At 51.9% G+C, this 26,910-nt stretch overlaps 1 protein-coding gene across 1 annotated transcript; it reads right to left on the bottom strand.

The window, feature by feature from the left end:
* Positions 1-11,823: 11,823 nt before the first annotated feature.
* LOC306816287 (maestro heat-like repeat-containing protein family member 7) lies at positions 11,824-16,998 on the bottom strand (the record flags this gene model as incomplete). The annotated part of the gene is made up of 15 exons (XM_079332747.1): positions 16,841-16,998; positions 16,428-16,492; positions 16,167-16,283; positions 15,831-15,979; positions 15,375-15,522; positions 14,943-15,130; positions 14,716-14,853; positions 14,324-14,438; positions 14,011-14,151; positions 13,642-13,818; positions 13,340-13,495; positions 13,079-13,180; positions 12,611-12,713; positions 12,281-12,337; positions 11,824-11,990 (listed from the first exon to the last, which is right to left on the bottom strand). Exons 1-15 carry the CDS (start codon positions 16,953-16,955, stop codon positions 11,824-11,826), a joined length of 1,938 nt encoding a protein of 645 aa, XP_079188873.1. The 5' UTR covers positions 16,956-16,998.
* Between the last annotated feature and the right edge of the window lie 9,912 nt (positions 16,999-26,910).

The following is a 26,910-nucleotide window of genomic DNA, read 5'->3' as shown; positions in this document are numbered from 1 at the left end:
AATGTGATGAGACCAACAATCCTTGTGTCAGCACATCACCCACAGGGCAGTGAGAGAAGGGAGAGGGCTGGGCTGCTCACAAAGGGACCTGGAAGGAGGCAAGAGAAGGCAGCGTCAGCCAGAACTCAGGACAAGCTGGATGCAAGGGAAATATTCACGGGGTGTGTGGGGTGAGCTTCTGCCATAAATATAAATATACTCACATGAGCCCTCATGCTTAAACCAGGTAAATATATTAAAAAGGGGCAGGAATTAAAAGAGATGGAAGAAATAGATCTATTTTTTTCCTGCTTTGGAAACTGTTTCAAATTAAAGAGAGAATTTAAAATAAAAAGAACAAGTGACACTAAGCAGAGCATTGCAAGATCACCTTTGCTGGTTTCCACTGAAAAGACTTGGCTCTGGGAGGGATTTCACATTGTAACTCTCCCCTGAATATGGAAAAAAAAAGAAAAAAGTATTACTGAGGAAAGAAGAATGCAAAACCTCCTGATGAAGACAGCAGTGTGAGTTCACTATCACTGTAAGCCATTTATCCCTTGGGTAAAATAACATCCTTCAAGGTGGCAGGAGTTTAGCTTGGCTGAAAACGTTGACAGAATTGCTGCCCCTTCCTGTTGCTGCTTCTATCTCCAAAGAAAGAGAAATGTGTGAAATCTGCTGAAGACAGGCAGAGACAGCGAGAAAGAACCAGACATTTGGCAGGAAAAGTGAAAAAAAGAATGTCTTCAATTCTCTTTTCATTTCCTCTTCTCCCATTTGACCTTGTCTGCTTTCAAGTGGGGAACTCTGCTCACAACCCCATCAAAATACTGAAGCTACCCAATGGAACATCTTTTTCCTCCCCTCAGCTATGCCGAACACGGAGTGATTTCGCTTTCACTGGACAGAGAGGAAGAGTTTCCCACAGGATTCCTCAGTTCCGAGCCCTTTCGGAAAGTTCCCGCGCTGGCCTTGATGCTTTGGGGTCACGCCGCGAGCCGAGGCACAGGGATGGCTGCGGGAATGGGAGCAGGGCAGGGTTTGCAGCGGCCCCGCGCTCCCGGCCAGCCCCGGCCCCGCCCCGCCCGCGCTGGGCCCGCAGCCCCGGCTCTGCCGCGCTCGTGCCGCCGAGCCCGGCCCGCGCGGGGCCGCGAGTGGGGCCGAGCGCAGCGCCCCCCTCAGGCCGCGCGCCGCGGGCGCAGCCGCGGCCGTTATGGCGACAGTCGGCGACCGGCGCGATGGCGGAGCTGCCGCTGCCCGCCGGCCTCAAGGCCGGCGCCTTCCCCGCCAAGCTGTGGTGCCTGGCGAACGGCCCCCGCGTCCGCTCCGTGCACTGGGACAGCCGGGCCCAGGGGCTGCTCATCGACCGCTCCCTGCTCGAGCGGGAGCAGCTCAGCCCGGGCAGCCCCCGGGCTCCGGCCCCGCGCACCTTCAGGGCCACGCACTTCGGCAGCTTCGTGCGCCAGCTGTACCGCTACGGCTTCCGCAAGGTGCCGGGCTGGCTCGGCTCAGCCGTGCCGGGCGATGCCGGGGCTTGGCTGCACTACACCAACCCCTGCTTTCGCCGCGACCGCCCCGAGCTGCTGCTGCGCCTGCAGCGCCGGAGCGTGGCCAGCAGGCAGCGGCTGGCGGCGGGGCGGGAGGGGCGCAGGCGCCCGGCCCGCGGCTCCCAGCAGCTGCCCAGGGCGCGGCCGCTGCCACACGGGCGGGATGGGCGCGGTCGCTTCCAGCCGCTGCACAGGGAGCGGCCGCTGCCACCCGGGCGGGAAGGGGCCCCCAGCCGCTTGCAGGAGCTCTACGGGGAGCAGCTGCCTCCGGCCAACCGGGAGGTGCGCAGCATCCAGCCCTGCAGCTTGCAGCAGCTCCACAGGGAGCAGCAGCCCGAGGGCTCCCACTCGCAGGGTGGGAAAAGAGTTCTAGCCTTGCTTTTCCATAAAGTTATGAAAAGTGACCGCTTGAAGTATTTTTCCACAATGCTCTGTCACTGTGAGACAGAAATTCTCAAGTCTACTAGGAAGAGGGACCTAGAATGCCAAAAGATTCTGTGCCTGGGTTTCCTGTGTGCTTCCTGGGATGGTTGATCCAAGGCAGCAATAGAGCTCTGTGTCTCCTTGTGGAGCCTGACCAATGTGTTTGGATTCCTGCAGCCACACCAGGCACTTCGGCTTCCAGTGTTCCACCTGGTAGTGCTGGTTGTGCAGCATCGACGGCCTCCAGCTTGGCATGGAATGCTGCTGTGGAAGAAGAATCACAGCTAGCCCTTGAAATAGAAAAATGGCTTAGAGAAATCAGGAGATCCCTGCCTCAAAAGTCTCCCTCTGCTCAGGTAACCCCATTGGATGGGAATAAAAGAGGCTGTACTGTTAGCTTTTGAATTGTGTTATGTGGCTGAGAAGCAAAGGTTTCAAGTTAATTTCTTTCATTGTTACAGAGTTACCTAATTGTTCTTGGTAAAGTAAGGCCACTAAAAGGATAGGGATGAAAAAGTCTTCCCCTGCTTAGAGAGATTCAAAGAAGTGAGCCTTTGTTGGCCACTTTGGTTGCTCCTTTTCCTGGGATGAATCCCTCACACAGAAGCATTTATGGTGATGCTTTGTAGGTTGTAACAGGCTTTGTTTGATGGGAAAGAAGAGTGTTTGGAGAATGCCACTGAAGGCCAAGTGTCCCGTGCAGGGAGGGCCATGTGAGCGGTGCCTCAGTTCCAGGAGCAGATGTGGGCTCGGCCTCTTTTGTGCTGCAAGGCCAAGGCAAAGCGAGGGCTGGGCTGCAGCTGCTGCTGCTGCTCTGTGAGCCTTGCCCTGCGTGTGGGCGCTCCCAGAGCCGTATTTGGGGATGGGCTGGATCTGCAGCTTTCTGTCCTTTTGTTTGACAGATTCAATCTTTGGATGTGGAATCCTGTTTCTCTAACTCTTGCCAGCCTTGCCTGAAGTGTTGCAAAGACCTTTTAGCAGTAATTATACATGTTGGCCAAAGAATGCCTCTCTTTCTATTGGTGTGCTGACCCCACTGGCTGCAGTACATTCATGATTGAGAAAGGGCAGGCTCAAGGGGGGGAGTGGGATTTTTTTGATTTACTGATATTTTATTCTCAAGGGGAATTTTTTTTGTCTTCTGTAAACTCACACACAGCAGTTTTCAAAAGCATTTTATTAAAAGAAAACATTGCAGGCTCGGAACCATCTTTAGAATCTTTACGATTCTGATAGATGAGCTATTGCAGAAGAGATGGGTTAGGTAGGTTTTTTTTTACCCTCCAAATTTACAGAGTTTTGGCACTGGAAGATGTGATCCTGGAAATATCCTAGGAGCCTAAATGTTTTCCTGGGTCATACACATGGGGCAGCAGCAGAGAGTTCCAAAAAGCACCACCTGGTGATGGATTGTGTGAGCTGTTGGGTGGGGGTGGTGAGATTCCCAGACAGAAACGAGATGTGTGCTTTTCATGGGATTTGCAGCACAGAGCCCTGGGCAGTGCTGGGAGCGAGCTCTGCCCTTGCTGACAGCCGTGTTGTCAACAAGGAGGGCCCCTGGCTTTCTGCTGGCTGATTTCTTGCAGCTCTTGGGATGAGCCTGGGTGAGAACGTGAGGACACATCTTCTCACTTGGTGTCTTCTGGTTTTCTGCATTTTGCCTCAAGGGACATTTTGTACAACCTTCAGTTTCATCTTGGCCACCCAAATCCTGAGTTTCAAATGCTTGTCATGTGAACTGTATGGGCAGTGTTCCCCCCTGTGCTCCACATCCTCTGGGAGTGGAGAAGGAGAGTTCCTGTATCCCTGATATGATTCCAAGAAAGTAGTGAGTCATCTTTGGATTTCTTTCTTTCTGTTTTTCTTTCAAGGGGAATATTAATGTTGCCCCTGAGTGTTCAGGAGAGGATGAGCTGAACAGGGCAGCAGCAGCAGCAGCAGCAGCAGAAACTTCACGTGTCACCGAGAGCTGTGGGAACAGTTCCCCAGCGCGTGAGGAGCCTGGTAAGGAGAGAGCCCCCATTGGTTTAGAGAGGTGCGAGACAGCTGCTCTGAGCCTGCCTGTGGCAGGAAGGGAGATCAGGAGTAGAGTTCTTGTCTGCAGACTTGGTGCTTCCTGCTGCCTTTAGTTCAGATCCTACACTGACAAAACCCCCACCGAGCCCTGCTCTTCACCCCTCTCCAGAGGCTCTGACACTGAGTCCTGTGCTATGGCAAGAGAGCAGGGAATAAAGCTGACCTTGTGAGAGCTGTGTCACCAAGCCTGGTGTCCCAATTTTTCTGCTGATTTCCTTGGATAAGTTTTCTGCAGGGTTACAGGGGAGGCCAGACTGAGTGACTGGTGTAGGATTGGAGAGGAAAAAAAAGCAGAAAGTCAGGGTAGAATTCCAAACCACTGAATGACCTTGGATTAGTGAGACCTACGGTGTGTCTGTCAGCACAGAGAAAGAGCAAGGCTGGGCTTCTCTTTGGGAGCTGGGACAGTCTGTGTTTCAAGCTCTCATGAGTGCCATTTGCACTGTGACCATTGAGAATATGTCAAGAGACTTCAATCCTTTACATTGTTTTGAACATTTTGAGGGGTCCCTGTTCTCTGAAGAGCAGGCTTCAAATTCCAAGTGAGAGTCTGCCTTTCAGACCATCTTGAACATTCCCTGACAGAAGGACAGTTGGTGCCCAAGGGAAATGTGCACAAGGGCCAAGAGTGACTCAGTGTTCCCTTTGCTTCCCAGATAATTATTAATTACATAATTATTATTAAACACATAATTATATTTTTATATGTGAAATTATATATGTGCCTAGATGCATTTATAGAGATGTATAGTTAATTTGCATATATATAGTTAAGTTTATAAATAGGCATGGTTGTATTTATATATGGGGGTTTCATTACAGAAATTGATATATATTCAAATACAGTCCTTCTCTACCTCTTTCCCTCCACAGATGCCTTCTTAATCTCTTGTTTTTCCCCTGTGCCCTCTGTCCCCTGTTGCTGTGCTGGTCCGAGCTGGGGCCGGGCCGGGCGGAGCAGCAGTTCCAGCCCCGGGTGTCCCTGGAGCGGTGGCAGCTGCCGGTGGCCCCAGGCAGTGTCCCCTGAGGAGCTGCTGAGGGACGATGAGACTGAGGGGCTGAGGAGGCGCTGACACTGAAGGGACGGTGACCTTGAGGTGCTGCTGGGGCTGAGGGTGTGGGGCAGCTGAGGGCGATGGTGGCACTGTGGTGACAGGGAAGTGGCACAGGCTGAGGGGGTGACGGGTCTAAGGGGACGGGATGGGTGAGAAGGGACTGAGGGGGTGAGAGGACCCGGGGTCTGAAGAAACTGAAGGGGACTCGGGGTTTGCCGAGAGCCTGGCGGGGCTGAGGGGATGGAGGGGCCAGCAGGGAGCACAGAGGGGCCTGGGACTGCACCTCTGCCGGGCCTTGGAACCAACTCCTGAGCCTCCGATTTGTCCTCAGCTGCAGTGAAGACATTGAAGACAGCAGGAGGACGGACAGGAGCCAGCAGGGAGAAGCTGAAGGCCACGAGCAGGAGCAGGAGCTGCTGCTGGCACAGAGGCTGGTGAGGCCCCAGGGCCGGTGGGGCAGGGTGGGGTGAGGGTGCCGTGGGCTGTGGCCGTGGGCAGGGGCCGGCACAGGGGCAGGAGCGGCCCTGCCCGTGCTGGGGCTGCTCGGCGCAGCTGCCCCGGGGTAAAAGTAACAGGAACAAGCAGGAGAGAGAAATCAAGAATGTATAACATCCAGTGTGGAAAGTAAGTATCATCAAAAAGTAAGTATCATCAATAATCATCAGAGTGTAAGAGGAGATAAATAGAGGATGTGCGTGTCAGCCAGCAAGCCAATAGATCCGAGCCCCCTGGGTGCATATTGAAACAATGAACAAGATAAGAAGGGCACTGGGGGCAAGGAGACTAAGAAAACCCTGATTAAATATTATGATTAATAGGGAACCCTTTATAAATCAGAAGACAAGGAGAAGAAGCCAATAAACCGAACCATGAGTTGCAGTTACTGCTACTCTTGGGAAAAGAAGGAAATTGAGATGAGGCTGTATGCCTGAATATGCATTTTTTATCCAAAAGATCATCCTGAATTGCAGCAGAAGCGTGGTTTTAATTTGGCCCAAGGGTTTCCTTTGTGTTTGCTTTGGAAAAAGATTGCAAAACAGAAGGAAAGGGAGGACTTAGGTGTTTTTCTGCATGTTCCATAGGACAAAGACATTTAAAAGAAAAAGAGAATGAGGAAGGAATGGAGGATTTTGGTTGCTCCTTTTGAGTCATGGGAAGAGGGAGGACATGGAAGGCATTTAAAATCCCTGGTAAATACTGCTGAGAAAACTGCCTTTGAGCCTCCTTTGCTCTCCAGAACTTGAAAGGGGAAGAACTTGCAGTATAGAACCAAAGGCAGAAAGGAAGTCGTGGTATTGTCACCATTCAGTGTCCCCCCTGGACTCGTTTGCAAGGGCTGGGAGCAAGATCACCATCTCTTTGGGCGATGGTCATTCAGATACGGTTATGGGAGGCAACAGGACCTCAGTGAGTCTCATAAAAATCAAGGTACCCCTCTCATCAGCTGATTTAGAAACCTGGAAATCTGTGGCTAGTCAATACTGGGATGATCCATCAGGAGTAGCCAAAAGATTCAGGGCGTTTGTTATGGCCTGGACCCAGACTTGGAGGATAGAGATGCCAGATGTAAATCTAGATGCTTTAACAGACCCAGGGAAAGAGCTGGTATTAAAAACTGCACGAAATTATGGAAGAGCCAGGCTGTGGGCATGAGAAAACGCAGAAGAAGCACGGCCTCTCACAAAACCTCCCTGGGACTGTAGTAATTCTGGTCACTATCAACTCCTGCTGAGGTATTGGGAATGGGTTAGTTTCAGAAAATGGTATCCCTAAGGCTGTAATTTGGTGTGCCTTAGGAAGTGAAACAAGGGCCTCTGGAAACACCGACTGAATTTTGGAACTAATTACGGGAAGCCATGTGTAAATACACGGCTCTAGACCCATCTGATGATTGTGGCAAAAACCAACTCATTTCCCTTTTCCTGGGCCAATCCTCTAATGATATTAGTCAGAAACTAAAAATTCAAAAGGGAAAACCAAGTCTAGAAAAAGCTAAAGAAGTAGCATGCTGAGTTCTTAGAAATCATAATCAGCTAGAGCATAAGCAACCAGAGTAACCCCTGCTCACGACAAAGAAATGACTGGGTTGGGCAGAGACCTGTCCCTAAACTCTGCACCACTCAGTGTGCCTGTTGTAAGAAAGAAGGGCATTGGAGGAGAGACTGCCCACAGCTCAAACCCAAGGTGGCTGCAGAACTGAGCCAATGCAAGGGCCGGCTGGAGGACATCCCCCCAGAAAATCCTCTTGTCAAAAGAGAACTGGGGGAAAAGATGAGGAAAATGAAATGTTTGGGGAATATGGATGCAACACATTCTGTATTAAATGTAAAGTTGGGAGAAACTGGTCCTGGTAAAGTTGTGAATGTTCTTGGAGCCACAAGTCAACAGCAGAAGATATCCATTTTAAAACCACAATCTTATAAACTGGGCAAAAAAAGTAGGAATACATGAGTTCCTATATATGCCTATGACCCCAAAACCCCTCATAGGAAGGGATTTGTTGAACAAATTATAGGTTGAAATAAAGCTTACCCCTGGTGGAGTTCAGATCAAAGTCAATGAAAAAGAATTACAATGTTCCAAGTCTGGCTCTCATTACAGATTTGTCCAAAACAGAAGAGGCACCAGAAGTTCTTAGTCCGAAAGTCTGGGTGGACTGGAACCCTGGTAAGGCCAGAGCAGCAGAACCTGAAATCATTAAACTTAGACGTGGAACACTGTCACTGCCTGCTGGGCTCTCTTTATACCTGAGATCCCCACAGCAGGACATGTTGGTGGTTTTTAAAGTCCATGTTCTTCTCAGCCCCAGCGCCGAAGAAACTGCAGGAGGCTGTTCTCTGAGGTTTTCTAGGCTGTTTATTGTTTCTTATCTAAGGAATTCTTTCTCTAGCTAACAGCAGTCTGTTCAGCACCTCGATCCAGGGCACACTCTGCCTGCCAGAGCGCCGGTCTTATCTTATATATTACAAATTACCTACCTAATATTTACAATTACTTTCCAATACATGGCAATTTTATTACATTGTCCAACTCTGTCTCAAACCAATCAATGAATGCCAGGGTGGCACTCAACATGGATGGCATAAAGAAGAAGGAGAAAAAGAAGTCCCACTCCCAAAATCCTCCATGTTAGCCACGAACTCCCTAATATAAACATTCTTAGAAATCCACTTTTTCTAACAGTCTAATTTATACTCTACCTTTTTTTTTTGTGGATTGTAATTCTTCCTGCAATGCCTGCAAATTTCTCCAGGGACTTAAGTCCAGCCCCCAAGACCTCTGGGCACCATGCCAGGGCCTCTGATATCCTTGCCAGGGGGGTCTCCAGGCATTCAGGGAAACCAGGGGAACACCCTGGAGTCCCACAGAACAGGACCAGTAGGAATTACACAATATCCACTTCAGGTGGAAAACATGAAAAGTGTTAAACCTATCAGACAATTTTGTAACATTTGGGTTGTTACTGGAATCTGTAAATCTGAATATAATGCACCCATTGTACCTGTAGAAAAGCCTGATGGCTTGAACTACAGTCTGATTCAATCCCTACAGGCTCTTAACAAAAGAGCTGGAGATCCCCACCAAATGCTTGCAAATCCATATGCCTTGCTAGCCAAATTAAAAATGAATATGAATGGTTTACCATGTCAGATCTCGAGGATGCTTTCTTGTGTACACCCTTGGACCCTGGCAGCCAAAACCTGTTTGCCTTTGACTGGGGAAATGCAGAGACTGGAAGGAGAACTCAACTTATGTGGACTGTATAAGCACAAGGATCCTAGAATAGTCCAGCCACATTTGGAAAACTGTTTGCTAAGGACCTTGAAAATTGGGTGAGCCCAATTTTCCACAAGATTGGAATTGTGTTTGTGTCCACAAAAGGAATTGTATTACAATAGGTAGATGATCTACTTATAGTCACTGAAAGGAAAAAAGACTGTTTGGAATGCACAGTAAGCCTATGAAATGACTTGGGACTAAGTGGTTGTATCCAGAAATCAAGCTCATATAATCAAACAAGAAGTTGCTTATCCAGGATACAAAATATTCCAAGGGCAGCTGGGACTAAGACAAGAACGCAAAGGAACCATACACTGAACCCCACTCCCTACTATTGCCAAAGAATTGAGAACCTTTCTGGGAAGGGCTGGAGGCTGTATTAACTGAGGTGTTAACTGTGGGCTGCTGGTTAAGCCACTGTACCAGCTGTCCGAAAACAATCCCAGAGACCTGGAATGATCGTCCAAAGGTAAGAAAGCCTTTCAAAAGCTGAAGGAGGAATTGAAAAGAGCACCTGCTCTGGGCCTCCAGATGTCTGGGAACTGTTTTAGCTTTTCTCTTTTGAGAGGCGAGGAATGGCATTGGGAGCACTGGCACAAACAATTGGCCATACAAGATAGCAGCAGCACACTTTTCAAAACAACTGGGTGAGGTAAGTAGGGGATGCCGACTGTCTGCGAGCAGTTGCTGCTCTTGTTTCAAAGGCCCAAGAAGCCTGGAAATTCACTCTAGGTACACAAATAACTGTGTTTATCTCACATTCAGTGGCAGCAATCCTTGAGTTAAAGGGTGGGCAGTGGCTTTCACCCTCAGGATTTCTTATATATCTTGCAGTTTTGGTGCAGCAACATGGAATTACAAAAGTAATTTCTTCTCTAGTTCATCCAACAGCCATTCCTGGCTACTCACCAGACAGATGAGGAACCTTTGTAACATAACTATCAAAATCATGAAGTCCACTTTATTCCAGCCACCCAGACCTTAAAGAAACCCCAATTCCAGGAGCACAGATGGGAGTGGCTTTGTAAGATCAAGCAAAATCAGGATATACGATTAGCATGGAGGAAGAGGGGATAGAAGCTCTACCTCTGTGAGTCAGCTCAGAGATAATCAGTTTAACCTGTGCCCTCTGAGGAAAAAGCAGCAATTGATGAACAGATTCCAAGTATGTCTTCAGAGTAATACATGCCCATGAAGCAGTTTGGAAAGAAAAAATACTATGGACAGCTCAAGGAAAGCAGATGAAGCATTCTGAGGATTATAAGGATAAATGACGAGCAGTTGAAGATTGAGGAAAACCTAACTCCATGCCTGCCTTTGTTATCCAGCCTCAATGTAAAATCTCTATGGCTTGTAAATTTGAAACTCATAAACCTCTTGTAAAGGAGATTACTACAGTGACCATGTGCACCTGTGATGTTTCTAACAAGCAGTGTGTGCATTCATTTTTGTGCGATTCCTATCAGGATTTTTGCATTATGCAAATTAAAATGGACAGAGACTACAACCTAGTGAAAAATATTCCCCTTCTTCTGTGACACATAGGTGAGAACACCATCATCATGTAGAGATATAGTAACCAAGCCCACCAGGAATCCCACCCAAGAAATCTTTTTTCCAGCAGCCAGCTCTTGTGCAACTCCAATAATAATTTGTACTGGTCGTGCGCTTAGTACATGGAACAGATCTCGTGGAGGATGTGCTTTTGAGAATTGAATTTCATTCTTGGGATATTCCAGGCCATCAGGAATATTAACCAATCAAGTTGCAGGAGTAGCTGGGAACATAATCATCCTATGAGTGCATATCGTGCCCAATTCCATGAGCACGTGTTGGTGGCCCAGATACGCATGGAATCCTGAGAGCACAACTACGTTCTTTTATGGGCTGAGGTACTCAGAATACTCAACTATTTGTACTGGGAAATTTAGTAAAGTAAGTATCCTTTGTAATACTAGCAGGGGCCAGTGTAAGGTTCCTGAAGGTATCAGAAATGCTTGCCTAAAGGCAGGCAATGTATCTGAACAAACCACAGTGACGTGCCTTGGGCATCGACAAGGAGGGAACCTTGTCCTGTCCCCCAGCATGGGAGCCTTGCCCTCCTTGTCCCCAGGCAGCCAGCGCAAGGGACACCTCAGCAGTGTTCCCACCCTCCTGCTGAAGCTTCTGCTGCAAGCCTGGGGCAGACTTTGGGGAAGCACCAGAGCAGGCAGGTGTCAGGAACAACGCAACTGCCCAGGGGCTGCTAATGGCCTCTGACACCCAAGTCCTCAGGGCTTCCCACCGCCCCAGCCCCTCAGGTGCCTCCTGGCCCCTTGCAGCCTCCTGGCACCCACTCCCTCACACATCCCCCTCGTTTCTTCCACTGCCTTGTCCCATCAGGGTGTCCACAGCCCCTCATCCCTTCACGGCCTCCCAGCACCCCGTACCCTCAGGCCTTCCCCCAACTCGGCCAACCTGCCCAGCAGCAGCGCTGCAGCCCCACAGGAGCTCCAGAGGAGCCCGAGCAAGAGGCACCACGGAGCCCTCAGCAATCCATCCAGGAACAGCCGGGCAGGAGGACAGTGCTGGCGGCTCCTGGCTGGGACGGGGGTCGTGGCCATCTCCAGGCACCGTCTCACAGGGATCCCCGCAGCTCCGGCCCCTGCCCACCCGCTCTGTGGCCAGCACAAAGGCTTCAGCACAACCAGCAAAGGCCAAGGGGCTTCTGGCCATTTTCCGTGTAACACTGCAAACCTAGGCAGCTTGCTGAGCACAAGCAGCCTTCTCCCCCCCTATTCCCCAATGCCCTGCAGACCCTGGGCAGCAAAAGAAAGCTACTGGGAGTCTGTCTGTTGCATAACATCCTATATTTCTACAATAAGTAAAACAAAAAGGAGAAAAAACTTCAAGAAAGGAAAAATCCCCACTGCCTGGCTGGTTCAGGTGGCTCCAGCAGGCAGAGCCTCCCAGATCAGCTCTCAGTTCTCAGCAGAGCTCCCATAGCACAGCCAGGCACTGCCGCACAGTCGAGACCGTCGCTGGCACGCCTCGCGGAATCGGTCTTGCATCGCCTGAAGGATGGACGCTGTTTCAGCTGCAAGTTTTCTAATGGCAGGGCTGGTGTCATCTGCCATATCTTCGAGGGCTGGGAAAGAGAGGAACAGAGCTACTGTCAGATCCTGAATCTGCAGGAACCCGAGGAGACTCCTGTGCCAGGGGCATTCCAGCCCGCTCTAGCCATGGCCAGGAGGAAGAAGGGACCACTGGGATCAGCCCAAAGCTGCTGGCCACGAATCCCCCACCTGCCCCTGAAATCTCTGTGTGCTCTGCCCACGCCGCCCCCTGTCCGCACAGGGAGCAGAGCCCTCCGCAGCCGGGGCAGGGCCTGCAGCTCCTCCTGCCAGCCCCCACTGCCAGCCCGCTGCCCTCACTCACCCTCACAGATGAGCTGGAGCTCATCCTCCTGCTCCCTCAGGCACCGCCCGGCCATCCCTGAGAACACAGACCTGGTCACGGCTCTGCCCAGCGGCACAGCTCCCTGCCAGCGGTGCTGCCAGCCCTGTGGCCACTCGCCCTCGTGGCCTGGCAGGGCTCAGCCCGGGCCCTTACCGCTTGCTGCCGCCCAAGGCACGGCTGAGAGAGGGCGGCAGAAGCCCCGAGGGCAGCCGGGGCTCCACGGCATCGGGCCCGGATGGCAGAAGCTGCCGGGGCAGCAGCCGGGGCTGGGGCCGAGCTGCGGCGGAGAGGGGAGGGAACCGGGCTCACCCAGGAACCTGATGGCCGCCTCTCGCAGGGGCTCCTGTGGGCTCTGCAGGTACGGCAGGGCCTGGCGCACGTGCTCGACCACTCGGCTCCTGTCCTCTGCCAGCTGCGGAGAGCGGCGGGAGGGAAGGCTCGGGGCGGGCTCTGCCCCTTTGCCCGGCACTGCCCGCGCCCGGCCCCGGCCTCCCCTGCCCACACAGCCCTGAGGCGCGGCCAGCAGCCGCTGGGCCGGGCTCTGCAGGGGCACAGGGCCGGCTGCTGCCCGGGGAGCCGCGGTGCCGCCCCTCCCCGCAGCCCCGCTGGGCCGGGGCTCCATCGGCACCCGGCTCGGGGCCGCAGGAGCCTGGAGAAGAGCCCGTGCGGCCCCTGCGTGCAGCGCTGGGCAGGGCCACAGCTGCCAAGCGCACACAGTGAGTGCCGCGCTCAGGGGGCTTCTCCAGCCTGAGCCTGGTGCTTCCAGGCCCTCCTTACCAGGCACTCGGCGAACTTCCACAGCTTCTTCTTCCTCACAAGCTTTTTAAGATGGTTTCTCTGCAGGAACTTGGCCGCACAATGCAGCGTTTCCCAAGATGCCTGGAGAGCAGCAGAGATGCGGAGATGGCACCGCAGTTCAGGGCACAGGAGTCACTTCCCTGGTCCCAGGCCTGGAGGAGGCTGCAGCCCTGGTGGTGCCAGGGCAGGAGGCCGCCGAGCCCCCTCCCAGGGGGACACGGGCAGCCCATGAGTCCTCACCTGTGCCACACAGCGATTCTTATCATGGCAGTGGATGAAGAGTGGGATCAGGCTCTGCAGCACTTGTCTCTTCAGGGCTTTTTCTTCCTTTTCCAGCTGAATGGTGACCAGTGCTTGGAAAAGCAGTATGGACACCTGCTGCACCTGGCTAGTATCCTGCATGAAAGGAAGAAAAAAGACCTCAGCATCAGCAGCTGAATTGGCTGCAGGGCTCAGCTGTGCATTGGCCTGCAAATCCACAGGGCACAAAGTGTTTGGGCTGCTCCCAGAGGCCGTGCCTGGCTGGGGGCACAGAGCCTTACATGGTCGAAGAGTGTCAGCAGCGCCTCAGCCAGCTGCAGGGCGATGGGGCTGGCTATCAGACTGTTGTTTTCAAACACTGCAAAGCTGAGTACCATCGCTGCCATCCTAACTATTTCTCCATCTGCTTCCTCCAGCAGCTGCACAAGACTTTCAGCCAGGCTGCACATCCTTCTTGCCTGTGTGGAACACAAGTCTGTGAAGCCCCACCCTGCTGCGTCAGGCCTCGGAGGCCAAAGGCCAGTCCCGAAGCACTCGGGCAGCTGAAGCGGGAGGCAGGAGAGCTGGGAGCAGCTGCCCCAGCACACGAAGCCCAGCCAACACAAGGGGCTGCTTTCACCAGCGCAGCTTGAGGCACTGCCCCTTCTCACCAGCAAGGGATCATCAGTGAGCTTGAGAAGGGCCCTGAGTGCCAGGTAACGCTTCTCCCTGCACTCGCTCTGCAGGTGCCGTGACAAGATTTGCAGGACGCGTTTACCACTGCTTCCACTCAAGTCCTGGTACTTGAGGACCTGAAAGGCACAGGGCAGTGACAGGGGACCTGGCCAGCAGGAGGCCAGAACCCCACAGGGCTGGGCCCAGCCAGCAGCCCAAAGCACGGGCACCGTCTCAGGCAGCTGTGGCTACGAGAGGCCAGAGAGCCGGGAGGCAGCTGAGCGAGGCAGCGCTGGCCATCAGGCTCACCTCCACAATGAAGGCCAGGGCAGGCAGATCCCAGCGTGGCTCCTGTGTGCTGAGAAGCTGGAGAAGGTAGCGAAAGATCCGGGAACACAGAGGTGGGGAGACACAGGACATCTCCCTGGCAGGAGTAAAAGTAACCAAGACTGTGAGCCAGGGCCACAAACCTCTCCCAGGACTGATTCCCAGAGGTCTGGTCATTCCCCACCATCCTGCAAGGGGGCCTGGGCCATTTTGGGAGGTAGCTCCCTGTGGGCACTCTCCTCTCCCATCCTTTTCCAGTCTGCTTGGCAGTCCCTCAGTGACAAGACCTTCTGGCCCATGACCACACGCACTGTGTGGGGCACCCAAGGAACAGAGCAAAAATGCCAGGGGCAGTGGGGAGCAGGGAGTCTCACCTGGCCAGCAGAGCCACGGCATAGTGGTGGGTGTCAACACACAGCAGCGTGTCCCAGCCACACTTGCGCCCCACTGCCATCACCACACGCTCACCCTGCATTTGGCAGAGCAGGGACTTCAGGGTCTGCACTGCAAACCTGTGTGCAGAGCAAAGCTCAGGTCACCTTGGGAGCACTGGCTCCCTCCCTGGGGACATGGCAGGGACAGAGGGACTGGGACGGAGAACCTGTTGGGGCTGGCAGCAAAGCCATGTTGCTGCTGGCATTCCTTCCACAATTTATCGACCTCCATGGGTGTGTCCAGAGTGCTGAAGAGCACTTGGAAGAGCAGGTGGACAAATACGCGGGGCAAAATCTTCATCACTATCTGTGGGATGCAGGGCACCTGGAGGATCTTCCACATCACCACAGTTGCCTGCAAAGGACAAACAGCCCGAGGTAGCGCTCAGTGCCGAGGTGTCCGTGCGGCAGGGCCCGAGCGTGGCAGGGAGAGGCCAGGGGAGATTCAGGGGGAGCGCCGGGCCTGGTGCCCCTGAAGCTGCCCCTAGGGCAGGATTCAGCCCAGCACCTGAGGCTGGCAGATGCAGTGGGGGAAGGAAGATGGAGAGCTGCTGGAGAGGCAGCCTTTGGGTGAGCAAAGGCCAATTCCAGAAACTCACAGCCAGGGCAAAGACTCTCGTTGTGTCCCCATCGGAGGTGCACGTGCTGTGCTCTGGCCAGCTCCCCAGCACATCCAGGAGTCTCAGCTGCACCGACTCCGCAGTCCTGCTCGAGCACAAGATGGTCTTCCACATGGTCTCAGCAGCTCTGCAGGATCAGAGCTCTGTCTCAGGGCTATCTCAGACAGAGCACCAGGGACTGGGCAGCAGCAGGGGCCTGAGCTGGATGCCAGCTCTGCCTCTGCCCATTGTCCCTTGCTGGCAGCACCCAGACAGTCCAGTCCTGTGGGGACAGGCTCCTGAGGGGCAGAGAGGGAGCATGGCAGCAGGCTCGGGGGCTGACATGCCGGGGCAGGGAAAGGGAGCAGCCAGTGGGCCCAGCAACTCCCTGTTGGTCAGATACCTGGAACAGGCTGTACAGGGTGATGGGCTGGTGAACCCTGAGCTCTCCCATACCTGTCACACGATGGGGCCACACTCAGGAGAGTCATCACCACATCAGTGGGCTGTGCCTCGGTGAGATCCAGCAGTTTCCTGTCCAGCCTGTGCTCATCAGACTCATTGGCCATGAGCCACTGGTGGATGTATTTCACCATGGCAGGCACCTGAAGAAGGCACGGGGAGACTTGGAAAGCTGCCAGAGGTAGTAACGTCCCCAGCTTCCCCAGAGAAGTGTTTCCCTTCCCTTCACACTGTGATGGCCTCAAAGGCTGACAGGGACCAGCAGGCCCCAGTGGCTTGGGAGGCCTAACAATTCCTGGAAGGATCAAACCCTTGCCACAGGCTGCTTACTTGCTTTGGACTTGGCAAACCCTCTTCTACAAGCATATTCAGCAGGGCAGCACTGGAGTTGGTGGTGGAGCTGTCACAGTTCTCCATGGAGCCAGTGCCCGTGGTGCTGGTCTCTTCCTACCAAATGCATTTGATGAATTTGCAAGTGTAGCAGGAGAACAAAGGGCAGGAAGAAAGGGATGTTCCATGGAGTGCTCCAAACACTGTGCAGGGCTGAGCAGTGAGAGCAGGCCCAGCCCAGGTGGGGATGGCTGCAGGTACCTGTGCTGTTCTGGGAAAGAGGCCACCGGTGGATTCCTGCTCCTGTGTCTGTTCCATGGCTGCACCTGGCAAAGAGCGAGCGCAGCCAAAGCTGAGGGGCTGTGTGAGAGGCCTGAGAACAGAGCCCAGCCCTGCACTCCCCAGGCAGGGGCAGCCCCAGGATGCCCCAGGGGATGGAGCGCGGGTTCTGCAGGGCGTCTGCCTGGCCCCTCTTCCCTCCTGTCCCTGGGCATGTCCTCAGGGGATGGGATGGGATGGGATGGGATGGGATGGGATGGGATGGGATGGGATGGGATGGGATGGGATGGGATGGGATGGGATGGGACGGGACGGGACGGGATGGGATGGGATGGGATGGGATATCACCATGCTGGCAGGAGCCATCAGCCCTGTGGCCCAGCTCTGCCACTCACCATCCTGCTTTGGCTGAGACTGCTCTGGCTCTTCAGGCTGTTGAGCTGGGTGAACTCTAGCTCCTCTCCTTTTTATTCTGCAGAACAGTCTGAAGATCTTGAGAAATGCTGCCATGCTGGAGTCTGGCCTCACGAGCACCTGCTAGAGAGATTCCTCAGGAAAGTTATGAGGCAAACACTCCCGCAGTCTGGCTGCAAAGTCAGCTGCAGGAGTAACACTCAGGGAAGCTCCGGGTCAGGCAGGAACGAGTGCGCTGTGTGGGGGCTCCTCACGGCACCGCTCTGTCCCGTCCTGTCCTGTCGCGTGCTCTGAGCACTGTGGTGTGGCCGTGTCTCCAACAGCTCCTATATCACCACATGTCACCAAGGGTCCGTTGACACCCTGTCGTGTTCCATGCCATGGTGACCGTGCTGCACGGTGTCACTAACGGCCCTTGCATGTACTGCCACTGGCCCTGGAGCTGCCCCCGGCCCACCCAAAGTGGCCCAGGTTGCAAGGAATCCCTCACCCCAAGTGCCTAAGCAGCCCGACAGCAATGTTGGGAATGGCTCAAACCATGGGCAAACGCTGCTCTGCTCTGCGGGCTCAGGGCAGCAGAAGGAGCCCCAGGGCTGCCGACGCAGCCGCAGCAGGAAGGGCACAGGGCCTTGCACACAAGCTGGCTTGGCCTCCTTGGGACACATCTTGGCTGGTGGCCATCCTAAACCCGTGGCTGTGACACAGACCAGGAACGTGTGGGCAAGGGCAGGAATGCTGCTCTGACCCCTGGGACCTGTGAACACTGAAAGCAGCAGGTGTGGCTGAGTCCCTGCCCAAGCAGATCTGCCACCCCCCGAGCCCTGGCAGCGCTGGTGCCCGGCTCCTGCCCCAGAGACCTGTATCCCGGGGGCCTTCTGTGCCACAGGGAGCCAAAGCCCACACACACTGGGGACTGTGCTCCTTGCTACAGGGGCTGTTGGCAGGAGCGCTGGAGCAACTGCTGGCAACACTTGGTGTCTGTCAGAAGGCAGAAGCTGTTAGTCCTGAAATAATTTCTGAAATAATTTTGGGAGGGATTGGCAGGAGCACCAGAACACAATCAGCAGCTGAGTTTCCCAGTACAACTAGATTGTACAGAGACACTGTCATGTTTTCTTGTGTTCTAACAAAAACATCAGCCCAATCTCTGATGTTCAGTGCTCCAGTTGCTGTGTGTCTGGTGCTGCTAGCTCATATCCAAAGAGAACTGTGTGCCTGCTGAGCATGGCAGTGGAAAGCCACAAACAGGGAACTTCAAGCACTGCAATAAATAAAGCTTCCAAAAATCTCTTCTCCATTTCCAAAACCAAAGATCAGCAAACACATTGCAAAAGAGAAATTCATTCCAACATTCTCGGGACACAAATTATGACTAAAGGTACCAAGCAAGGATCGCACACAAGGCCTTTGGAAACACTTCCTAGATGAATTAAAGTCTCTCCATGCAGGGCTGTAATAGCTGAACTTGGGCACTGTTGCCCAGTTCCAGGTAGAATGGGAAGAAGTCCACAGTGTTCTTGTACAGTCTGAAATAGGGATGCAGACATGGACCCAGTTCTTTCCTGGGCAGGATGATGCTGAAATCCAGTGCATTCTGATGCCCGAAAAGGAGGCAAGAAGCCAGGACTACTCCATAGTAGAAGGCCTATGGGGCAGGAATTTGTTTATTTGATACCCGGAGGGAGGAGCATTGCTCCACAAAATCACTTGTCCATTCTTTGCACAGTTCTAGGTTGTATATGTTTTCTACTTAATGGGCAAATTGTTTTTTCCTACCTTTCATACTGCAACATATTTTCTAATGACATGACAATGTGAGCCCTTGTAACACATGCATGGTTTCTGCAGCAGGTGGTCGTCAGCCTCCTGCTGGTCGTTTTGGGTGAAGACTCCTAAGTCTTCCTTGGGCTTGAACTTTCCACCCCTGCTTCCTGGGCATGCTCTATAGGATTGTCTGCTCAAATAGCCAGTGGTTTGCTTTTGCCCTGGCTTATCTATAGAAGTGCAACAACTGCTATAAATTAGAATGCAAACTCCTCCCATTTGGCTCTTACCGTATCTAACACCATGTGGTTTTGAAAGACTACTTCTTTTAGTGAGTTTATTACAGTTTGTAGTTGTCTCAAAGCATCCACTGTTGAATTAGTCCCATGGTGACACAGTTGCCACAATTTCCATGGCACCACATCTGTTCCTTGGGCCCACGAGGCCCTACAGTGTTAAAATGGCCCCTTGCTGCCATGACACTGTGTAATGTCACAGTTGTCTCCATGATTCCATACTGCCCTGCAGTGTCACAATGCACCATTGGTCAATGAGGATCCAGTGTCACCATGACCCCTTGGTTCCATGGACCCCACAGTGTCACTGTGGTCCCCTTGGTCCACAAGGCTCTGAAGTTCCACAATGGCTCTTTGGTTCCATGAGGTTTGGTACAGTCACAATTCACTCCTTGGCTCCATGAGGCCCTGCTGTGTCACAGTGCCCATGATCCTATGAGTTTCCATGGAGCCACCACAATGTCCTTAGATCTGCAGTATCTCAGTGATCTCCTTGGTACCATCCTGCCCCAATGTCTCAGTGGCTTTTTGGTTCCATGAGTTTCCACAGAGCCACAAGAGTCTCCTTAGTGCCATGAGGATACAAAAATTCCACATAAACATTGATCAGTGCCTGATTAACATACCCAAGAACATCTGTCTGCATTCAAATTAGGGGTTAAAGGTGAGAATGGCACCAGCAGCTTCCATCTGCAACAGAGACCTAGGAAAAGGACAGGGACAGAGACTTCAGCTGAAAGACTCTATGAATTCACAGAATCACAGAATCACTAGGCTGGAAGAGAACTTCAAGATCAAGTCCTACTCCTGCCTGACACCTCCATATGGCACCAATTGCCATACCTAGTCTTTTCTTAAACATACAGGGATGGTGTCTCCACCAAGCCCTCGAGAGACCATTCCATAATTTTGCCACATTTCCTGTAAAAAACATTTTTCCTAATATCCAACGTATATTTTCCTTGGTGGAGCTTAAGACTGCGTCCCCTCATTCTGTTGCTGCCTGGTGAAAGAGACCAACCTCCACCTGGCTAAAACCACGGTTCAGGAAGCTGTAGAGAGTGATAAGGTAACCTCTGAGTCTACTTCTCTCCAGGATAAACAACCCCAGATCCCAGCTACTCCTCACAGGACTTGTGTTCCAGACCCCTCACCAGCCTTGTTGCCCTTCTCTGCACATGCTCCAGCCCCTCCATGTCCTTCCTAAATTGGGGGACACAGAACTGGACACAGCACTTGAGGTGCTGCTCAACCAGTGCCCAGCACAGTGGAAGAATCACTGCCTTGTCCTGCTGGCCACACCATTCCTGATCCAAGCCAGGAGTCATTTGCCTTCTTGGCCACCTGGGCACACTGCTGGTTCATGTCCAGCCTGCTGTCCATCAGTACCCCCAGCTCCCTTTCTTCCTGGCCACTGTACAGCCACTCTGTTCCCAGCCTGTAGCACTGCAGGGGTTGTTGTGGCCAAAGTGCAGGACCCAGCATTTGTTAAACCTCAAATTGATGGACTTAATCCCTGGATGCAGCCTGTCCAGGTCCCTCTGCAGAGCTTCCTAACCTCTAGAACACTCACACCCAGCTTGGTGTCATCTGTAAATATGCTGATGGTGCACTCAATGCCCTCATCCAGATCATAAATGCAGATACTGAAATCCATGCTGGCTGTCTCTGATCCCTCAGCCATCCTGTAGGTGCCCTGTGATGGCACTCAAGGTGATCTGTTCCATCACCTTGCTGGGCACCGAGGTCAGGCTGACAGGCCTGGAGTTCCCCAGATCCTCCTTGCAGCCCTTCTTTGGGATGGGCTCACATTGGCACCTGCAGTCCTCTGGGACCTCCCTGGTGAGCCAGGACTGATTGTAAATTATGGAGAGCAGCTTGGGAACCTCATCCAACAGTTCCATCATCCCCCTAATATGGTTCCCATCTGGTTGTAGAGACACCTGTGAGCATCTGAGTGGCTCAGCAGGTCCCCCGTTATTTCTCCCTGGATTATAGGGTCTGTTCTGCTCCCTGCCCCATCTACCAGCTCAGGAGAACACTTGTCCTGAGGACAACTTGTATTATTTTGAAAACTTAGGCCAAGAAGGAGTTATGTACCTCAGCCTTTTCCTTATCTTTGGTAAACATATTCCACCCCTCCTTCCCTCCCCCAGTAAGGAATCAAGGTTCTCCTTTTCCCTCCTTTTGCCATTAATGTATGGATAAAACAATTTTTGTTATCCTACACAGAACTGCCAGCTTAAGTCCTAATTGAGCTTTCACCTCATTTTCTTTCTTCATGACCTGACAGCATCCTTAAACACTTCTTGACTTTCTTGCCCCTTTGTCTAAAGTTGATGCACCTTCCTTTTTTCCTGAGTTCCTGAAAAAAGCTCCATGTCCAGCCAGGCCAGTTGTTTTCCTCACTGACTCATCTTCTGGGACACTGGTACAGGCTGCTTCTGCTTCTTTTAGATTAATTTCTTTAAGAATATCCATCCTTTTTGGAATCCTTTGTTTTAAGCACTGCTTCCCTCAAAAACAATCAGTACCTGATTTGTACACCCCAAATCTGCATCCTGAATTGGTTGAAGTCTACTCTCTGTAACTCAAGTGTTAGAAAGTTTGTTGATGGCCCACCTTCTTTCACAGGATGTTTAAAATCTTAATTATTTCATGATAACTATATCCAAATAGACTCTGATCACCACATCATCCACCAGCCCTTCTCTGTTTGTGAACAGAAGGACACAGAGCTTTCCTTGGAAGTGGAAAGAGAAGGAAACCTCCCCAGAGTGCAGCCTGGAAGGTTCAGCCTGCAGGTGAGGAAACAGCAAAGTCCCTGCCAGGGCAGAATGTTGGTGGCCGAGGTGTCCCAGCTGAGGCTGGGCCATGCCATGGCTCTGTGTGCCAGGAGCCGGCAGCGCTGGGTGCAGGGAGCCCAGGGAGGGCACAGCAATGCTGGGCTGAGAAATGCTGGGGGCACAGCGAGATGGGCGTGTGCAGCCGGCCAGGGCAGAGGAGCAGCACGCACAGGGGCACAGGCTGCAGGAGAGATGGCCAAGGGCTGGGCAGGGCTGGCAGGGCCAGAGGCACCCAGGCCTTTGTGCCCTGGGCTGGGCAGCGCCTCTGCAGCCCCACAGGAGGAACTTTCCCTGCAGGGGCTGCACTTTGCTGCTGCCTCGGCCCTCCCTGAGCAGGCTGGCAGGGCTTGCAGGGTGATGCCATTTGTCCTTGCTGCCCCTCCCATCCCAGTGCCCCAGGAACAGCCCCGAGCCACCCGTGAGGGACAGGCCCTGCTGGGCCAGGCCTGGGCTCAGCCCTTGGCCTTTCTGCTGCCTCCAACCAGCCCAGGCCTTGCTCAGCATTGCAGTTCCTGCTCACAGCCTTTGGCTCCTGCAGTCCTGCCCTCAAGGATCTGCTCTCACCAGTGCCTGGGAGCCTTTGGCAGTCCCTGCCCTCAGTGGGGCCACTGATGCTCCAAGGGATTTGGAATTTTGCTTCTGACTCCTTGAGCAGCTTCTTCAACCTCCTCTCTGTGCATGTGGCTCCTGGACTCAGCCCCAAATCCACCCTAAGGGTCATAAAAATAAAGCAAGCCACCAGGAGTTGTCTTCTTTCAATTGTAATCAAGTCTCCAGGGCTTGTGCAGCTGCTTGGAGTCACTTTGGAGCTCTGTTTAAGTGGAAGATTTCAAAGTGCATCTCTTGACTTTATTTACCTTGGGGGAATATTTTTCTACTTTTCAGTGCAGAGAGAAACTGATAGCAGAATTTCTCAAGTGATCTTGATGCTGAATGTTTTCTTAGGAGGTCTGTGCACATGGAAGAAAGAGCGTCTTGCATGGTGACCCTGTTTGGACAACCTGTTCCTCACCCCCAGCCTCACCATGTCATGATATCTCTCACCTGGGACTGACAACTCATAATATCAAAATATCTTATAAATTTATCTTTCAATTAAAATGTTGTTAAATATTAAAATTACAGTTATATTCTTCTTATTTATAATATTAGTATTCTATAGTTTTAAAACCTAATTTTTTATTTTTTATATTAAAATTCTATGCATTATCAGCAATAAAAAAAATTATTGGTCATTGATTCTAAATTACACAATTCCCTTAATTAATTAAATAAGCTCTATTTGTTACTAATTTCTCCTTCTAAGATAATTCGTAATATCTGCAGTTATTTTGTAATCTTTATTATCTTATTTTTCTCAGACAGGGTCAAGGTGGGCACTTCGGGGTTCAGGGAGACATTTCTGAGGCACATTTTGGGCAGTTTTGGGTCTGGGGAAAGAACTTAGAAGGAGTCTGAGAGACCGGAGGGTACTTGAGGGCATCGAGTGGGATCTAAGAGAGAACTTAGGGATCCTGGGGGAAGGTCTGGGCTTCAGAGTGGCACATGAGGGTCCAGGGATGCCCTTGAGGTCAAGGAGGGGAATCTTGGGCCCTTGGGGGTCTGGGTGGGCACTTGGGGCTCTAACGGGGCTCTCTGGGGCGCGGGGGATCATGGGAGTTGTAGGCACGGGTATAATACAGTTTGATGGAGCCGTGGAGCATCATGGGAGCCCGAGGCGCAGCTGCCATGTCTGCTGGTGGGGCGCGAGGCATGATGGGAGATGAAGTCTCAGCTCGACCAGCACTCTACGGAACTGTGAAGCCTGCTGGGAGCTGTAGTCCCGGAAGTGGCTCAGATATTTCGTTTGGGGGTCCAGGAGGGCACTTGGAGGACACCTTTGCATCTGAGCCGCAACTTCAAGTCCTCCAAGTGGAAAATATGTGGTTCGGGAGCACTTTGGAGGAGCTTGGGGAGCTCGAACCAGGCCCTTTAGGGTGCGGGGCGTGGCAGGAATTTTAGGCGAGTCATTGGGTTCTGAGCTGCTCTGAGCTCGCGGAGAATGAGAGAAGATCAATTCCCGGAAGTTGCTGTAAGGGGCATTTATGGTGTTGGGAGCATTCAGGGGATCTGTGGAGGCTTTTAGGGATTTCCAAATGGGAGCTGAAGGAGCACTTAAGGATCCTTGTGAGTCTGGGGATACTTATGGGACGTATGGGGGGATTCCAGAGTTCTGTGGAGCGTGGGGCATGATGGGAATAGTAGTCCCGGCTCCATTGGTGCTTTCTGGGGCCGAGGGGCATGATGGGAGTTTGAGGCAGAAAGGAAAGATGGCGCCAACTCCAGGCACCAAGCCCGAAGCACCGATCCTCGGCCTGAACCTCCTTGGTGGCACCTTGGGCTGGCACACACCTGAGGAGTGTGTCTGTTTTCCATGGCGAAAACTAAGAGTTTTAGATTGCACCAAAAATAAGAAAAGAGACACATCCCTCTGCCTAAGTGAAGCTGGTCTTCCAAGCAAAACAGGTCCCAGGTGAGGGAGGACAGACAGGATGGGGTTGGGGAATGTGGAGCAAGGTTGTCCACACTGGGTCAGACCTCAAGGCACAGCTTCTCTGAGCAGGCCAGACCTCCTGAGGAGAGAACCAGGGTTAGTATCAATCACTAGATGCTGCAATCACCTCTACTCTAAAGAGAACAACAATAAAATACACCCTTTAAAATTAGAATGCGTATTTCTCAAAAGCTCTTTAAAATATTTCTCCACAATTGGAATAGGAAAACCTCGCGATGAACTGCACCAGACCAGAGGGAAATCAAGGCAGAGCCATGGTTTCTTAGGAAACCTCTCAAGAATTCATGCAGAATCAAACTCCCAATATTTCTTAAAGTTTTAGTGGGTCCCTCTGAGGGACACAACTGAGAAAGTGTCCCCAGGTTCCAGGTAGAGCTGGAAAGTGGAGGCAGAGACGACATGTGGGGACAAAGAGAAGCCAAGTCTTGGTGCCCTGGGGCACAGCAGGGTCTGTGCCACCAAGGGCTGGGAGGAGACACCTTGTCCTGAGCCACTGGGGCCTCCTGGCACAGCCCCAGCAAGGCTGGGCACTGTCACCCCTTGTCCTGCCCTCAGCATCCCCCCACATCCCAGTGGCCTCAGGGATCTGCTGGGACCAGTCCCTGGGGAGCCTTGCTCAGGAATGGCCCTGGGGACTCCTTCATGCTCCCAGGGACTGCAGGTTTTTCAAAGGACTTTGGGTTTTGCTTTTGCCTTGAAGTCTCTGAGAGCTTTGTGCAATCATGGCCTCCAGTTATCTGCTTTAATTAGCCTCCTGAGATCCTTTCTCTGTAACAACACTCAGTGGGGCTCAATGCCTCTAGGTGCTTCAGCTTTCAAAGGTTCTTTACTTTTTCCTTTCCACACTGACTTTCTGAGAACTGACAACATTTAGACAAAGAGGGGGTTTCAATTTTTTTTAAGCAATCCAAAATTTTTGAGGTTCGCCACCGCAAACAGGCATAAGGTGCCACCAAGGAAATTCCTCATCCCCAAGACAGAACCCTGCAAGCAATGTTCCAGTGCTTTTGCACTCCTTGGTTCCCTGAGGCCCTGCAGTGTCACAAAGGCCCCTTTGTTCCATGAGGTTCTGAACTGTCACAATGGAAATTTGGGTCCAAGAGGCCCCACGGTGTCACAATGCTCTTTTAGGTTCCATGAGGCCTTGATCTGTCACAATGGACCCTTGGTTCCATGAGGTTCATTAGTGTCACCATGGTCTCCTTGGTTCCATGAGGCATCACAATGCCACAACACACCCATGGTTCCATGAGGTTTCTGCAGCAGGACTTCCCCTGTGGCCCAGCAGAGCTCATCTGTTCTGTCCATCAGCTGGGCCATAACTCAGGGCATCTTCCCCCTCTCAGCAATTGCTGAGATAACCCAGGCTGGACATCTGTCCTGTCCTGAGTTCTCTCTGGTTCCAGGCAGGTGGAATTCCCAGCTGATCATGAACATCTTGACTCGAGAGCAGACTGAAGGGAGATAAGCCTTGAATTCCTGAGTGACACACATTCATTTTACAAACTATAAATGTTGCACAAAACTCTCACAAAGCAGAAGTCTTCTGCATAGTCTCTGCAAACAGGTAGGGCTTATCCCCCAAGTCTGGATGCATTCTTGTGGTTACTTTTCTGGAAGTTGAGTGAAAGGGCTCCATGTGTACTCCCTCATCATTTTGGTGGCAAGTGACATTGACTCCTGATCTCTGCTATTTCTTCACTAGCTGTAATATAGGAATCTTCATTGTGCACTGTGTTTTTATGTATCTGTACTTCTTTTATTTATCCTGTGCAGTAAGAAGTCCATTTAAGGTCTCTTGTCTGTTAAGATTAAGGCCATTCAGTAAATAATTTCTTTTATAATATACCTAATTTTCTATTCTTAAGAACTTAGGAGAAAAAGCAATTTGGGTTGCAGGTGGCCAGAAACAGAGCTACTGCCAGAAACGTGAGCATAACCATGCACAAGGGATTTCATTACAGGAATAGTTTTAAACAAAGACATTAGAAAGTGTGATACTGTGATAGATATGAACACAATTAAAATGTTGACTGATGTGGAATGATTAGAGAAGAACTGGAAGAGGAAATCTGGGAAGAATGGGAAGGCCATAGAGCCAGCTGGTCTAGTGAAGAGATGTCCTTAGACATGGCCATTTAAACAGGAGAGGTGGAAACACCCAAATGAAGAGGGACATGAAACAATAGACAGTATAATGGTAACACAGAGGGGAACAGTATAATGGTAACACATGGTAGAGGTGAAGGGCAATGTTTCTTCTCCTGCCTCAGTACACTTCCAGGAAGTTTCTGTTCTCTCCTGGTGGGAAACCTTTGACATTTCTTAAAGTACTCAAGTAACCCAGCTAATGAATTATGCTCATGCCCTTTGCAAGTGTCATTTCCTCTACAGCCCCAGGGCTCCTGTCCTATAAACATTTGCTCCAGCCCATTCCAAAACTGGGAGTAGCACCATCCTGGTATCATCAGGGAGCTGAGTCTGGAAGGGACCTCAGCAATGTTTTAGTTTTGGTTCTTTGGGGGTCAGGAACTGGTGAGACTCAGAGGCACAGAAAAGTTTCTCTTCATGGCCAACATAAAAAATTTTAA

This window comes from Erithacus rubecula (assembly GCF_903797595.1).
Source record: "Erithacus rubecula genome assembly, contig: scaffold_492_arrow_ctg1, whole genome shotgun sequence".
NCBI classification, from domain to species: domain Eukaryota; kingdom Metazoa; phylum Chordata; class Aves; order Passeriformes; family Muscicapidae; genus Erithacus; species Erithacus rubecula.
The sequence above is the reverse complement of the archived record's forward strand: the minus strand, read 5'-3'. Positions and strand labels throughout refer to the sequence as shown.